At 45.4% G+C, this 17217-nt stretch overlaps 1 protein-coding gene across 2 annotated transcripts in view; it reads left to right on the top strand.

The window, feature by feature from the left end:
- The first annotated feature begins 267 nt into the window (after positions 1-267).
- Positions 268-17217, top strand: part of LOC144724539 (tensin-3-like) — a 96455-nt gene continuing 79505 nt past the window's right edge. For both annotated transcript variants that reach the window (XM_078603775.1, XM_078603774.1), the window contains exon 1: positions 268-1413. In XM_078603775.1, the coding sequence (XP_078459901.1) occupies positions 1267-1413 (147 nt within the window). In that variant the 5' untranslated portion in view covers positions 268-1266. The remainder of the gene's footprint in view (positions 1414-17217) is intronic.

The raw sequence follows: 17217 nt of genomic DNA, 5'->3' as shown, positions 1-17217 counted from the left end.
AGGAGTCAGACCACGAAGGGTTTCAACAATACGAAGCGAACAGAATCGCATGAGTATTTGCAGGTGATCGGGGGAATGGGCAGTAGGGGCTTAATGATATGTACAATGTGTTGAGGAAAGGATGGGAGGGGAGCCGAATGGTTGAGCCGCATTGGGGAGGAGAGAGGAAGAGAGGGGAGGGCCTGGGGTGTTGGGGTTGGTTGGGGGAGGGGGTCCGGGTTAGTAAGGGCTGGGAAAAATTCAGCATTTTTCCCGAAGAAAGGAAATTGCCTTAAGTATTTCTTGCAGAGCAGAGGTAATTTCTCGTCGGTGCGGCTGTTCCTGCATCGTTGTGGGCGTCCGACCAATGGAAGAAACTGAAGTTCCGGCACTAAAACCACTACGTTTTCAGTGAACGGTACAGTGCTGTATTTATTTTTTGTCGGCAACTGGTATTTTCAAGTGCTACCTCAAACTATACGCAGTGTATACAAACGGTAGCTAAAAATTTAAACAGTTGTTGAAACGTGTGCGCATTCGTGTGAATGCATGTGCAGTGTCCGTTTCAGGATTCCGCGTAGAGTACATGTAAAAAAAACGACCGCGCGTATATATGTGCGAGCTATGAAAATAAAGTGGGGTTGTGGTTTTGGCAATTTTTTTTAAAAACTTAGTTTTTTGACTTTCCGAGTGGAACTGCAGTGTGTTTTGTCAAACCGCCCACTTCAAGAGAGTTACACGTACGCATGCATCAACTTCCTCTGCCAGTGGACAGCATATGCCGCTGCGTAGCGTGTGGCTCTCCACTTTTTTTTCCAGAAGACGGAGACCGCTTAAAAGCCCGAAGGCAGGCAACAATCGTGCCGAAACCGCCAACATGAAGACCACCCAAAGGACCGTTTAAAAGACAGCGGGTTGAGACACTGGCTGATTTCACTGCGTACAATCAAAAAGATTTTCGTCAACAAAACAAAAAAAAATTCCAAGTTGGATTCAAGACGAGCCACTTCAGTGACCACAGCAGCGGCACGATTTTCAACATCGCATGGATTAATCACGACTTGTAAATGTTAGGGATATTCTGCACTTAGTTTTTCTACAGTGACACGGCGTAGCTGCTTGCGGAGCGTTTAACGTGGATCGAGGATTCATTCACCGAGCCTTGTGAATCGATTGATCTCGGCTGCAGATTTTGACCGAGGGCCGAGCGGGACGAGCGTGGCTTTTGGATTCTCGGCGACCTGTGCGCTCCTGCTCTGACGTCCCCTTTAGCGTGCGAGGCCGGCCATGGGGTGCAGATCCAGCATTGTGAGCGCGGAGAAGGAAGCTGGGAGGAGGACAGGGGTCCCTGCGACACCCCCCACGGCCTCCGCTACCCGGGGATGGGGACCGAGGGATCCGGACCGCACCGATGAGGGCTCATCCAAGGCACAGGTACTTTGTGACTGTGTGTGTGTGTGTACCGGTGTTAATGTGCACGCGTGAGTGTACATTAAAGCAAAACAACTGTGTCATGTATGGAGAGCGGTGGCGCAGAGGTATGTGCACTGTGCTGCTGAAGCCGGCGACCCGAGTTCGATTCCAGCTCACGGCCGACAACGGTGACGAATTATCTGAACTGGTCACTGGGCTTCCCCTTGGTTGACCAAGCCTCCAACGAGCGCCTAGTGTGGTGTATATTAAGCATTGGCACTGGGGAGAAAGAGGCGGCTGGGCATGGTGCTGGCAACCAACCCCCCTTCGTATACCAGCGCAGCCTTCATAGGTGCTCACTAACAGCACTTACCCCAAGAGCCTGTTAAGTCTGCACAGGGGATCTTTGTCTTTGTATGCTGTGCAATTTGATGTAATGGTTAACACTCCGGACTTGCAATCCAGAGTTCGCTGGTTTGATCTCCTGGCACGGCAGTTGAAGCGATGGAATTTTTGTCATATCCCATCCAGCAGTATATCACAAAAGGGTAATAGGTCTCGGTTCGGTGAGGTGTGCATAACTCCCACCTCCTCCAAGATGTCTAGCCAGCGTGGTAGAGTAGACCAAATACCACGTACATCTCCTTCGAGTGGATTCCCTTCCGCCAACGGTTGCGCGAGCGAACAAGCAAGTTGCAGGGTTGCGCCTTTGCCTTTGAACCGAGAAGGCCCGCTCGTGCTCCGCTCGTGCTCCGTTCGTGTTCCGCTCGTGCTCCGCGCGGTGACTTGGGCCACCGGCGCCGTTCGCACGTCGTGCGTGCCAATCTGAGCATCGCTCAACTTCCACTGGACAGCGGGTTCCTGGCATTCAGATCTGGTCATCGATTTGAAAATGGTTTCTGGTTTAGCGGTTGTCGTTTAACAGGCACGGTATATATGCACGTGTTCATCTATATAGCTGGAGGTTCAGCATTGCATTCCAAATGCTATAATACTCTTGTTTTTGCTTGCATTTCAATACAGGGAACAAACGTTTATGATAACACGGAGGCCATCATATCATTACTCATGCCCAACATGCCTGATTTATGTTTTTGGTTAATTTGACGTGTAAGTTGATGTGTGTGTGTGTTTATAGTGGGAGCGGTAGTGTAGTGGTAAGCGCACAGCACACAGCGCACAGCGCTACGAACTCAGCGACCCAAGTTCGGTTCCCGCTCACACCCTACATCGGTGATGACTATCTGAACCAAACATAGACTTCCTCTCGATTGACTCGGCTATAAATAATGAGCACACGGTGCACTGTTTAAACATTAGCACGGGCGGGACAAAGGCGGCCGGGTGTGGTACTGGCCTCCCACCCCAATCATGCTTGCTCTCAGCACTTTCCCCAATAGTCTGATATTGGCTCTATGTGGGGAGCGTTGTGTTCGTTTTCATTGTATATGTATGGATGCGATTACCTTTTTACAGTATGTATGCATGTGCAACGTATTCCATATTTGTAAAAGGTTGAGACAACGTTGTATATGATTGCACAGATAACAATCCCTCGTGTGTACACATTTGTATCGGGCAGTTTCAGAGGAAAGGTCGTGGAAAGGTTAATATAACCACAGGTCAATGATCCTGTTCCCTTTAATTCTGAATCTGCAGGCACTTGTAAAAAACTCTGCCGTCACGTTGACTCACTTCCCTGGTAGAGGTGAAACTAACACAAAATTACCAGTATTGTTTCGTGAGTGGGCTGCCGTGCATGGGGAAATTTGTGAATTCACAGAATAAAGGGAGGGCAGCTGCTGTGGTTGAATGGGCAGCAACTCACTGGACTTGAAATCCAATGGTCGCCGGTTCGATTCGATCTTGAAACAGTGGGCAAGTTTGTTCAATCACCGCCCTCCACCGTCTCTGTCAACCCAGTTGCATAAATTGGCTCGCCACAATTGCGTTGATCGGCGGGTCGTGTGTGGTCGCGTAAAGTGTCGGTACGCCCACCGCTTCCAGCATGTCTGGTCAACGTGGAAGAGTAGACCAAATACCCTGCAGCATTCACTCGAATGGAGGCCCTTCTGCCAACAGTGGCGTGAACATGCACTTGCAGGGCTGCACCATAGATGTTTTTATATGAATGGCAAGTGCAGATAATCTGAAACCGAAATTTAATTCCTAGTCATGTTACACATCGGTGGCGAAAGATATTTCAACCTACGCTGGGCCCAACTTCACAAAACCACACTGACCAGCACGGTCAAGTATGGTCAAATTGCCACCATTGATCAAATTGCCAGCATTGAGTTACATGGCGTGGCAAGGCCTTTATCCAGCAGCGCGTTTACCATTGGGATGTAAATACTGTAAGTTAAATTGTCATGATTGTCGGAAGGGTGGAGATTGGTGGCAGTTATGTGACGAGTTTGTCTGCATTGATATAATTGGATTACATTAACCCACACTGCAAAGCACGAATGTTTCTATCAGGATACTCAACTTCTGTTGAGACTCCTATTGCTCTCATTACAGTTTTTGAAACAGCCTAATTGGCCAGCAGAGTCACAACACGTGATATTTACTTCACATTTATACATAACATTCAAACGCGCCCATACAAAATCAAGGTCACAGTGTCTCTATGCTCAAATGAGAATGAGGCAGAGCTCACATACATTAATGACCTCAATACGGTGGTGGAAATTCCACATTCCTATGATGGGAGCCAGTCTCGCCATATAGTATTTTTCCTGTACAGAGGCTGGCCCCTGCCATTGGAATGTGGAATTCCACAACTGGCTCAGGGCTGCCAATGGAGATGTGTTTCGCTGGTTTGAGCGTGCGGTCACTCATCTTCTTGGTTCTTTCGGTAAAGTCACGTAGAAGGGAAATAATAAAATAATAAAAATAAAATATAATACAATAATTCTCACGACGTTTCGGCCACAACGCAAGCAGCCGTCCTCAGGTGAAGAACAGGTCTGTCGGAAAGACACTGTCTAAAAATGAGAATTATTTATTATGTTTGATTTTTATTATTTTATTATTTCCCTTCTACGTGACTTTACCGAAAGAACCAAGAAGATGAATCCCTGCAGTCACGAAAGCTTTAAGTCGAAACATGGGGTCACTCTCAATTTTTTAAGGTTTTATTAGTTAAATTATTTAACCAAAGCTACGAATTGACCAACCCTTGGCAATTAACATCTTCAACGCAGTGCTGTGTTTGTGTCGATAGTCCACCCGTTAACGTTTGCAAATATTAAACCATTGCCTACCTGCATGCAGCTGCAGTACATCGATACTCATGTAGGACAATTTCTGTGCCTATTTGTGAGGGCCATTGCCCAAAACGTCACCTCTGCTATGCGTTTCCTCTTAATGCCACGGCATTATTGACGAACGTGTTGAGTTTTTCTTTTAGTCATTTGTCCCCGTGCGCCGCTGCCTCGCTGCAGCGTCACCGCGTAATTTGCCAATTTCCGTGAAGCTGCACACACCGTGACTCGACTACACGGGGTGAATTCCTTGTGGCTGCACTGACTATGCCTCTGCTCGTTAGATATTTCTCGTGTGGCTTTCATTACAGGCGCTGCCCTGTTAACCACGGTAACGAGGTGTTAACTACCTCGCCCGGTATAGATGAGGTCATGGGTTCGATCCTGACCCTGACGCCTGTGTATTTGGAGTTTGCATGCTCTCCCCGTGGTCGCGTGTATTTTTCTCCGGGTCCTCTTGTGTTTCCCTACACGTTTATAAACATGCGTTTAGAGTATTTGGCTACTATAAATTTCCACATGATAAGCCACTTTGTTGAGCTTTCATGTGTGTGCAGGTCTCTTCTGTAAAATAACAAAATTGCTCAGTGGGCCTCACCTGGTGATTTTTTTTGTTTATTAATAGTTGTTAACCATTATAATGTGCGATAATGGCATGTGCCACTTTCGGTTGTCTGCATGGTTCACCTTTTCACGTGGACCAATCAGGGTATAGGTTAACCGGACTGATGATGATAAAAATAAGGAAAAAGTATTTCTTACTGCTCGAAAGAAAGTGGGGTACTTTTGCGCTCCGAAGACAATTTGTAGACATTCCACATTAATGTGACAGTGGCCTGTCACTGCAGAGGGTAATCACTTTTTTTTTATTTGCCAGCAAGTGATACCTATTTTATCGACATGAGGATGATGATGGGCTGGTATTTAAACTTGCAAGTTTCCATTTGCAAGTCACAGCCTCCAACCATAGTGCTAATCAGCGGCTTACGAGTATAATAATTAAAACAGTGATAATTATTTTACCATAAAAAGCCCTATTGAATCTTCAGACTTTTGTTTGAAGATGGCCCTGCTTGAGATGTTTGCCTAATTTGTTTCTGAGTATTCCACTCTGTGGGAAAGAATCGTTGGTGCGTCGTGAAAACCTATGCGTGTGTGATAATGTCTCAAACATTAGCAGAGAAAGATGCGCAACCTACTTGCTGTTCTGCCCTTCTACAGGCACAACGCCCCGTTGCTCCCACAGGTTAGGAATCTCACAAGCATTCGAATGTATGCATGATCCCCCAAACCCCACCTCCAACTAGAGTAGCTGGATTGTCTGGGCATGCGTGCATGGCCACCAAAGCTGGCACACCGGGCTTGGACAAATGGAAATACGATCTGGGGATTGGGGGCAATTGGTGGACTCTGGAGGTTGGGACAGAGCCCAAGCTAGAGCACCAATGCGTTTGTGCGATTGTGTAAAGCATTACGCAGGGCGCATGTGGTTTGACGTGCAAAACAAATGGCCACGCCAGCCATGTATGGCGCCTGTCCTGTTTAAAATTGCCAAACTAAACACGACCCCGTGGGCTGATGGTCTAATGCAGGGGAGACAGTGTGTCCTGTTCTCACGGGGGTTCGTGCAGGCTGGGGTGTTCAGATTCGGCAAGGTTTCTCTCTACTATAGTGGTTTCATAACTCCAGCCCTCGCAGCCCGATAGCTTTAGAGTCTGCGTCAAAGTTTCTCCCATGGCAGCTCAAGTGGCCATGGCCGCGCAGAAGATTGGGTAAAAAGAACATCTTTCGTGGGCCTTTTTGTTCATACTCTTTGGGTCTTTCGGTAAAGTCACGTGGATAGAAAAATTGAATAAAAAATCACGACGTTTCGATCACAACACAAGCAATCGTCATCAGGTGAAAAAATATAGCAAGACAGCTGCTGAAGCAGGGTGTTTATATATGAGCCTGAGATGGGATTTTTTTGTTGTTGCTCACGAATATTGGGAGTCCCCACGTGGCATTCTGCCTTGGCCCTTCAGTAACTTCTGGGGAGTTTTGCAAATGGGCAATGGGCAGTGCCCACTTCCATTTAGTGGCCCTGCACCATTGGCAGAATTTACACATTCCTATTGCGGAGTCCCATCTAAACATTGGATCCCACCACCTTTTGCTTCCTGCGAAGTGGCACAGATTTAAGAGACCGCAGAAGAATGGTGGGCTGAGTGAACCCTAGATTGGAATTTTTTTACTCGCGAGATTTATCTTTGTGAGATGCTCGCTGCTACCTGTCACCTCGCCAGATAAACGACTGTCACATTATTAATTACACTGGTCAACAAAAAAACATTTTTTTTTCTGGCCTGGACTTTTGCAGCTGTTTTAGACTCATTTCAGGGTGCTGATTCCAAGTCTGATCTCAGATTTGCTCTATCACATCTCATTTTATGCTATCGGCATACCCCATTTTCATTGATTTTACCCGAAATTAACTCTGTCACTTATGATTGCAAGTTGTTGCGAGTCAGTGACTGCTTTAGTGTTAAAATATGGTGCTGTATTTTTAGGATAGTGTGTTTATAATATAATTTTATGTAAATATCCACATTTATTTAATATTTTTCTTCTGCAGTTTTTATTGAAAATGCAATATTTGAAATCTCAAAAACCTGATGTGATAGACAAAAACTGATGCCAAATTTGGAATCAGCGCCCCAAAATTACCTTAAAACCGTTGGAATGCCTTATGCCAGAAAAAGTGCGTTGACCAGTGTAATCAACGTCTCACAGCCTCCCTGCTCCAGCGAGAAGGGACAATTGCTCACCTCTGTTGGTGGTTCTGAGTCCCGTGGTAACAATTCCAAATTCACTATGGGAACCTCATTTGCCAGTAAAAATATGATATCATATTTTTACTGGCAAATGAGGTTCCCATAGTGTAGATGGTGCATTGTCTTTGAGTTGTGCGCCTTTTGGCGTCATCTGGTCCAACCCATGTGAGACTAGGCTCTAAGGAAAGCTGTCTCGGGTGTGGACCAATCAACTTCAAGGACAGTGCACATGATCAGAGTTATGTTCTTTTGTTTGTATTATGACTGCAGGTATTGCGGTCTATGCAAACATGACTCCTTGTAAAAAGATGTCAGTTTTGTTGCCAGATAGAAAGGTAAAAAAACAATTATCAATTCCAAATTCCTTAGGCTATTGCCAGTCTAGTTATAGGACAGCCACTGAGTGTTAACATTGCCATCCTGTGGTTTTAATATTTACAGCAGTACTATTATTAATAGGTTAATATAGCAATATTGTATTATGATGCAGTATTACTGGAGTGCTTTGGACAAATGCTTTTAATTAAAAAGTCATCAGGCTAGCAGTTTACATTCACAACTGCAAGCTTAGCCCACACAGGGCAACATAGTTATTTATGTATTATTTGACTGTAGCTGCAGCAATAACTTGCCAAAATGCAATACTCGCTGGGGGCTTTATATTCGTCTATCACACTCCATCAGCACCAGACTCCCAAGTGTCCATTCCTCAAACTTCTACCCCTTACACCCCAACCCCAAAAGCACACCACACACGCACACACTCACAAAGACAAAGATCCCTCGTATATATATATTTTTAGGCTGTTTGGACAAGTTATGTTAGCGAGCACCTCATTTGCCGCTGGGTAGAGCTGGGAAAGGCCCAGGTATGCTTCAGACATACGCCACTGATATTGGCCTTGAGTGGGATTCAAAGTTGAGGTTGCCGGGTTCATTTCACCGTGTGCCGATCACTAATCAACAGCTCACCATACACGCACACATACAAATGCACTGGCGTACACCTATGCACGCACACTCCCATGTGCACCACGCGCATGTGGCCATAGCACGTAAACAAAGGCAAAGATTTCGATTTAAAGCTTTCGTGACTGCAGGGATTCATCTTCTTGGTTCTTTCGGTAAAGTCACGTAGAAGGGAAATAATGAAATAATAAAAATAAAACATAATAAAATAATTCTCACGACGTTTCGGCCACAACGCAAGCAGCCGTCCTCAGGTGAAGAACAGGTCTGTCGGTCAGAAGAACAGGTCTATTATTTCCATTCTACGTGACTTTTCCGAAAGAACCAAGAAAAAGGCAAAGATGTCCAGCTTAACGTTGTAGGCTACTGCGGCAAAAGTGATGTTAGTAATCTCGTATTAAAGCTTGCTGCTGTCAAGGCACTGAATGTTGAAATCGGTTGAGAGTTTGCTGGTGTTGAACAAATGCTGCTGACAATATGCGGTTCCAGAAGGCAGTGGTGTGTTTGATAGGTTGTGTAAAAAACAAGGCTTTCATTTTTGGATGTGAAGAAACAAATACGGGAAGGAGGCATTATTTATCTTGCCATTAATATTTTCCACAATTATGCTGACCGGTTATTTTTGTTGTGCACGGATCAGCGAGTGTGGCACTTGTACAAAAAGGGGATTTATAAATAATATGAGTACATGTGCTTCACAACGTCGACTCAACGGGGAATTCCCACCATGTGCGTGTATGGTGCCTTTAGCTCCGTGGTTTCGGTGCATTATCAGTAATCTAAAAACACGACCAAAACTCTCCCGGTCGTGGGACTTTTTGGAAACTGTGCATTTCCACATGAAAGTGACAGCTTTGATGAAAGGTGAAAAGGGCAAAAGTGCAGCCACTACGATTGCTCCCTCCAGGCACTGCTGGCGGAAGGGCATCCACTCCAGAGGGAGCTCCAGAGAGCCGCTCTCTTAGACGATATTTTAGCCGACTCTTACAGACGTCTCGGAAGATTTGGGAGTATATGGGGTTAATGAGTCTGAGTCAATGCCTATTACTCATCACGTGATTATGATGATAATCTCATTTATTGAGGAACTGTGTGTTGCCTTGCTGTGGTCTGGGACTATTGTTGTTGTTGTTTTGCTGCCTTGCCCAAGCTTGCATTTATTGTTGAAAAATCGGCGGACATGTCTTTCTCTTTTAAATTTGTTCTTGTGTATGTTCATTTGTTTATGTTTAGTGACTTCCTTACCTTTCCACTGCTTTGCACTCCTATCGGGTTTTAGACTGTTGTTTTAACTTTCTGACCCGCCGCATACCGGACATCTGTAAAAAGAGCTTCATAGCTCATCGGATTCATCTAGTCTAAATACAGATTCTGATTCTAATTTAAAAGCAAAATGGGCACACTCAAATTTCGAGTTACTCTTCCATCCACTAGCATCCATCTCTGCTGTCATTCATTCATTCTGATTTATTGCGTTGGCCGGGGTGGTGGGGGGGGCATTTGAGAAGCATTGTACAACATTCACTGAGCCTGGTGTCGAAATAACCACATTCCCAAAACAGGGGCCACACTCTCCACAGCACAACTTTGGTTGTTGAATTCCAACAAAGCGCTACTAATTTTTTATCGAGCCCATATGCATGATGGGCTGTGTTTACCCCTGACGGAGCTTTGAAAAGCAGTGCCACTTGGCAGCAGAAAAATACAGTGAGACAGAAGTAATTAGTTTGCTACATTTAAAATCTAGATTGAAAAGGCATTTCTTTAGAACTGCTTTTGTTGTGTTTAGTTTGTTTGTCATTCCCCACACCTCTGATTAGCTACGTGTGGTGTGAAAGAAGGTCAACATACATACATTATGAAAATTCTGAAATCTGGGTTCGAACCCTAGCCACAGCTAACATCAATGGAAAGCGATATTTGACACTGACCAGGGTGGTAAATTATGATCAATCAACCCAAATATCCGACGTGGTATGAGGAGGTCATCATCTAGCTGTGATATCATGGGACCTTTCGGTGTTCTCTGGTCTGACGCTGGTGAGACAAGGCCATAAAGAAGGCTGTCTCTGGTTGAGGCTAATCAGTTTCAAAGATAATGCATCACATATTATCAGAGCATGTTTGTTTGTATGTTCACCACAAGTACATGTGGTTCATGTAGACTTGATTCCTTGCAAAATGTTTCTCTTTGGTTTTTGAACATCTTAACACCTGTTTCATTGCCAGAAAAGGGTAACACCTATTCTTATTTTTCATATATCTTGCAGTGATTTGACAACGGGCTGTAAAGTAGCATTACATGATAGAGACTATGGTGATAATGTGCTTAATGTCTGGACCTATATATTCATTATTATGAACACATATTGGAGAGTGATAGAATAGTGGTTAGCCCATTATGCTACAACACTATCTGTCTGAATTTTACTTCTAGCCACGCAGAACAGCAATGCTTAGTGGTATCTGAACTGGCTCCGGGCCTCCTCTAGGTCGACTCAGAATTATTTGAGTACCCTGCTTGTTCTGTACACATCAACACATGGGAGACTAAGTCAGCCGGACTTATCGCTGGCCACAACCACCTATAAATGCGCCACGCTGGTGTCAGAAAGTGCTGACGAACAGCACTTGCACAACGTAGATTCTGTAAAGGATGAATGGGGCATCTGTGCCTCTGAGTGTATATACGTTACATTGGAACAGACGTCCAGGAACTGTCCCGGGGCCATGGCTAAGTCTCGGGCTGTCTCGCTAGCCCGTGATGGATGTGTGGCTCTGGGTGGGGGGGGGGCGCGGATATGCATGTGGACCGACCCAGCACCTGCATGTGTTTTTCCCCCCCCCCACAATCAAAACAGTCAACAGCACTAATTTGACTGGCAGCGCAGAGGGCAGTCTCATTGGGAGTGTGGAAATGTGGCTGGGGGAAGGGAGGTGAAGGGAAGTTTAAGGAGTGGGGGGGGGAGGTGTGGAGATTCATATTATTCCATGATATTTATTTACGTGTGTGCTCACATCAGGCGCACGCATCTGAAACAGTCCTGGGCCTAATCTAGGTTTCAAGGCCTTAAACTAGTACCTGGTGCAGTGTGTAAAAATACCAGCAATGAGGAGACAAATGCGGCCATATTGCCCCCCTCGTCTGCCATAATCGGCCTTCATAGATGCTTGGTAACTGCACTTGCCTCAAAAGGTCTGTATGTCCTCAGGGGGGATTTTTGTCATTGTCTTTTATATGGTGCATGCTCTCTGCACATTTGGCCAAGCTTACACTTGTGGTGTGCATGCCTGTGCTTTATATCGGGCACGTATTCACGTTCTTGCCAGGTGGCGCTGGAGAAGAACGATCGACTCACCATCTGAAGGTCCTGAGACCAAATCCCCCCGGGGTCGAGTGTGGTCGTCCTATAGATAGATTGGCCCCTGCCGTAGGAATGTTGAATTTCCACCACTACATTTCGATTTAAAGCTTTCGTGACTTGCAGGGATTCATCTTGGTTCTTTCGGTAAAGTCACGTAGAATGGAAATAATAAAATAATAAAAATAAAACAATAAAATAATTCTCACGACGTTTCGGCCACAACGCAAGCAGCCGTCCTCAGGTGAAGACCAGGTCTGTCGAGAAGACAGAGTCTGAATGACACACCCCAGGCTTAGAGCGACTATTTAAGTTTGGGATGGAAGGGCGAAGAGCGCCTTGACAAAATAATTTGCATATCAAGAGGAATTTAGCATATTTATGGGAAATGCAGATATGCGATTAGTACTACTTGTGAAGTGCGTAGGAGGTTTGGCGGGGGGTTTGAAGTCATTATGCCCGTGCATTATGCAGGATTAGCAGCATCAAAGGGAGGGGATACGGGTAACATTAATAAAGGGAAGGAATGTTAATAGTATGTATTTTTTTCAGGGCAGCGGGCAGAGATGAGCACCATCCCACACTCGTTTGGGCAGTGAGACATTTTGACTTTTTGGGATCCTCTTCCCAATTGTATTCGTGGTACGCTCTCGGCATCAGGTCACAAGGCGACAAATCTTATTAAGACATATCTTAGAGAAGGTCATCCCTGTGCGTCTGAGAATGGCTTCGCAAGAAATGTTTCCAGGCGTTCCTAAAAAATTTTTTTTATCGTCGAATTTTTTTTTTGTACACGCGATATACACACTCTGCCCTTAGACTTTGCTTGTATTGCACCAATGCTGCTGTAATTATGCACTTCCAGAGTGCCTTGTGGTTTATGGGAAGCCTAAATAAATATTTCACTTGGAGGGACAGATGTATGTAGGGGATACATTGCACGCTTATTTGTTTTGGTTACTTAAATTCTCCACCACGGAAACTCATGATTATTTCTTGCATTCATCTTTGTTGCATCAAAAGTCAAACCGATATGGTATTTCTCAAAGCTGGAAAGTAGGCAAACGAAGTGAAGTTTGTTTAATGCATAGGCTTTCGCGAACAATGTCCATGAAACCGTTTTTTCGTGTTAGATCGCGTAAATACGCAATCTAACCCAAAAAAACTTGTATTATGTAAGTGAAGTTTATCATTATTATTATTTGCCCGTAGGAAATGCCATCCATCAACTCACTGCACTTGACAGCTCACTTTTACCACGGGTGACTGCTCGGATTCGAACTCCGGATCTCAGCAGTGCCAACTCTGACCTCTGAGCTAGGCAGTCACCGCGACTTTTCTTTTTAAGTGGTTGACATTTGCCTTTCCCATGATAGGGGCCAATCTCTTCCTAAGATGACCGCTATTGATCATTGGTCTGAACCTGATACACGCGAGGTGTCCGTGCCCCGAATATCTTGCGCATCTCTCGCATGGCTCGCTGGCTATCTCGAGGATGGTGTGTGTCCTACGTGATGACCCCTCGCTTGCTTGATCATTATTTTGTTTATTTTTGTTTTGTTTGTTTCTCTCTTTGTTCCCTCTGCTTCTCTCTGCTGCCTTAGACACACAGTGAGGTTCACCTCTAGGTCCATTAGTGCGTACCAGACTTGAGCAACCTTTGATTTAATCCCGTCTCTTTGTTGCTATGTTTGCGTTATTGAAAAAATAAATGAGATAAAAAGATGACCGCTTTTGACTTCCAATAAAGTGGTTCTTAATTTTTTCAACTACAAACTGGTGATGCTCTAAGTAGTTAACCACCATCCACGATTTGAAGCCATAACTCTCTAATTGCAACCGTATTGCCTTCACCACGGTACCAAATGGAGGCTCCCATACTGGAATGTTAGATGCCGCCTTCATTTGTATAATCTCCCAACAAGGGTATTTGATTTACACCGGAGACTTGTATTCTGCAAGAGTAAATGCGTCACATGTAATTGCGAGACTGTTTGTGCAGACATGTGTCTCCGAATCTATTTACGTGTAACCATCCCCGTCTTCTTCCATCTTCTTGCCTTTCTTTTATGGATTTGTTTACCGTCGGTAAATAAATAACTTTGCTCTAATTTCAAGCAGGCATTCTTGGCTGGCGGACCCAGCTGACCCGCAAAAACCCAGATATACAGCTGACGAACCATGCACATTGCATACTAGAGGTTTTTTTGGAGGTTAGATCGCGTTAATATAACTCTCCAATCGCCTTCACCCTATATTTACGCCATCTATATATTTACGCGATCTAACCCAAAAAATCATCTTTCCTGGATGATATTGGTCGCGAAAGCCTACGCGTTAAACGTGCTCAATGCCACCACACGGTCACCATGAAGAGGCAATCCGTGCAACGGTGCTGTGGTTAGACGACTGCGTTCAACTCATTTGTGGGATGGCTCAACCCAAAAAATAACAAGTACCGATTTTTGAACTGCGATCACGGTGGTTGTCGCTCGAGAGACCGAATGCAATTTCCGCGAAAGCTCTGGGCTGCCAAAGGCGACACGTTTTGTCCAGTGCTTAGATATGTTGAAGACAGATCGGGTCTTATTGCGTTCGATGTGTAATGAATTCAATGAGCACGTGTTCCGCACTGGGGTTCAGCGATGGGCCGGCAATGAGCACACTGCTGCTGTGAATCGGGCAATTGGATTCAATTCCCGGCCAGGGCCATCATCAGTGGCGAGTGAAATCTGAACCGATTCCTGGCTCTCCCACTTCAGCAACCTGCACTGCCTGGTGTGGTGAAGTATGGCCAAAAGACCCCCATGACACACACGGCATGGGAATGCCTTCTCCAGCAGTGGATGATGATTATTATTGTTATGATTTTGCACGAACAGCTGCTTATTTCTAAACCATATCATTATGGTCATTATGCCTCTGCAGTGTCTAGACATACCTATACAGCATCATGGTAGCGATTTGTCATGTTTTTGTATTAACCCTCTGAGCATGTAGACATTCCTCTATCTTGCTAGATGCCACGCAAAAACCAAAGTGTATTGTAATTGCATGTCAAAAGTGTCCCTCCCCCCCCCCCGTTGCAACAAATAAAGTGGGGGCAACTCATTGGCATTTGGCAAACAGTGGGGGAGATTCCACGTTTCTATGGTGGAGAACTAGTCGATCTACATGAAGACCACAGGACACGTTTAATCGGCTCCAGATGAATGATCGCCTAAGTGATTTCCTCACTGGGATTTGAACTCGTAACTTGCCGCGTGCTCTGACCGATGCGCCACTTGACTGGATTTACTACGCGCATGTAGCTTTAAACATCTAGACGCGATACAGAGCAAAATGCCTTGTGACGACACGCACGTCGCGCCTGTAAAATTACGGCTTATAGCCTTGAGGGGATAGCCTAGAGCTGCATGTTGACTGTAATTGATACATCACTTGTCACCCGTGTGCCTGCAAAGTACTCTGTCGCTGCTCTTCATATTAATGTGGACTCTGGGGCTAAGCAGACCAACTGCCAGCGACCACTAACAGCTTGCAGCCCAGACTGTGCACGTGCAGCGAGCAGCACCTTTCGTTTTTGTCATCCATCTTCCTGGAGAGTGAATTCTGTGATGAAACGAGTGACTGTCTTCGTGTGTGAACGTTTGTCTTTTATACGTGGGGATTTTTGGTGATGTTTCGCGCATTGCACTACAAAGTTAACCATAAGGGTGAGATTCCAGGCCATGGCTGATATCAGTAGCAACTGAGATCTGAACTGGATCTGGGACTCCCCAAGGTCAACTCAGCCTTAAATTAGTAGTACAGCATACCTGGTACGGTGTATAAACATCAGCACTCGGTAGAAAAAGGTGGCCGTGCGTACTGTTAGTTACACCAACTCCTCGTGTGCTGTCGCAACGTTAATAAACACACAAATAGAACTGGCCCCAACAGTCTGTGTAGGCAATATGGGGAGATCGATGTCTCTGCTTTGAACGTAGTGGGAAGTGGTGGTGGCACAGTAGTTAACAAATGTAGCTACAATCCCAATGGCCCATGTTTGATTCATTGTCATGCGCATTTCCAATTTTGAACGTTCTATTTATTATCATATTGTATGGTGGTTCAAGTTTCAAGTTTATTTTATCGAACCAAGTGAATATTGAAGAGGCAAGGACAATCATTTGCAAGAGTGACCTGGAGTTAGATTGTCCTATGGACAAGGAAATGTGGAATTTCGACGACTGGCTGAGCGCCACCGATGGATATGAGCGCCACCCTGTTCTCAATGATTTGGCTTTTCAAGTATTTATCGCTAGGCTTGTGGTGAGAGTTCCACATTCTATGGTCCTGGAGGGATGCCTGGCTGAGTCAGTCCCTGACCAGGATTTGAGCTTGCAATCTTCCGATTAGGATTTGAGCACTTCAACCACATCGCCAATTATAATGTACAATTTGTACAATGTGTGGCCGATATATATATATAGAATATATATAATTAATACTACTCATTATCTGTCCTTCACCATGCAGGTCAGTTTGAGTTATTGGAGGAGGGCAGACCAGGACTACTGATGTTATCCATGGCCGGGAATGAAAACTTACGTCACTGGGTTCATAGTGGAGTGCACGATCATTGCAACACTTGGCTGCTGCCGTACATAGACGTAAAATAATGAATCGTTTGTCTGTCATCGTCGTCATCAGCCACTGCTGGATGAAGGCCTCCCAACTCCGCAGTCCATTCTCATGAACCTGAGATGTAATCCTCCACCTCGTGCCTGTACATCGCTCAAACTCCTCAGTGCACGTCCTCTTGGGCACATTCCATTCCTTGGCTGTCACTCCATCATCATTGTTCACTCTCACCCGTCATCCCTTTTTAACAGTTTGAATTATGTCTTTAAGACGGATGGCGACACACGTGCTTGGGAATTACATGGAGAGGCAGAACGAGGAATGCATTGATGAGAGAGCATTTTGTCTACGTGGGTGTGCATCTACGAGTCTCCGGCACCTCCGATTGGAAACGGTTGGCTACGTACGGTGCGAAAGAAGTTCAACATTCATACATACAGAGTCAAATATTACAGCTGGTGTTGTAACGTGCCGCCGCTGACTGATGATACCGAGGGAGGGTGCTGCGCTGGAATATTTGCCTTGGCACCGCTCATCCCGTTGTGCGCAACTGACCCGTCGGACAAACAGAATTAAATGACGATTGAAACGCGGTGAAATAATGTTCGGAAAAAAAAAAATGTTGCGGCTGGAAGCCATTAACCCCGGCCCTGTTTCCGAGGGAACGACCTCTTGGACCTCGGCATCTCCGAGTGCGCTGCGCAGGAATGCTCGGCAGCAAGGAACCGTTTATTTTTTGTACGAAAAAGAAAACGTTTGAAACGGGCGGCGCGCTCATCCCCGCCC

Source organism: Lampetra planeri, chromosome 21, assembly GCF_965212315.1.
Source record: "Lampetra planeri chromosome 21, kcLamPlan1.2.h2, whole genome shotgun sequence".
NCBI lineage: Eukaryota > Metazoa > Chordata > Hyperoartia > Petromyzontiformes > Petromyzontidae > Lampetra > Lampetra planeri.
The sequence above is the reverse complement of the archived record's forward strand: the minus strand, read 5'-3'. Positions and strand labels throughout refer to the sequence as shown.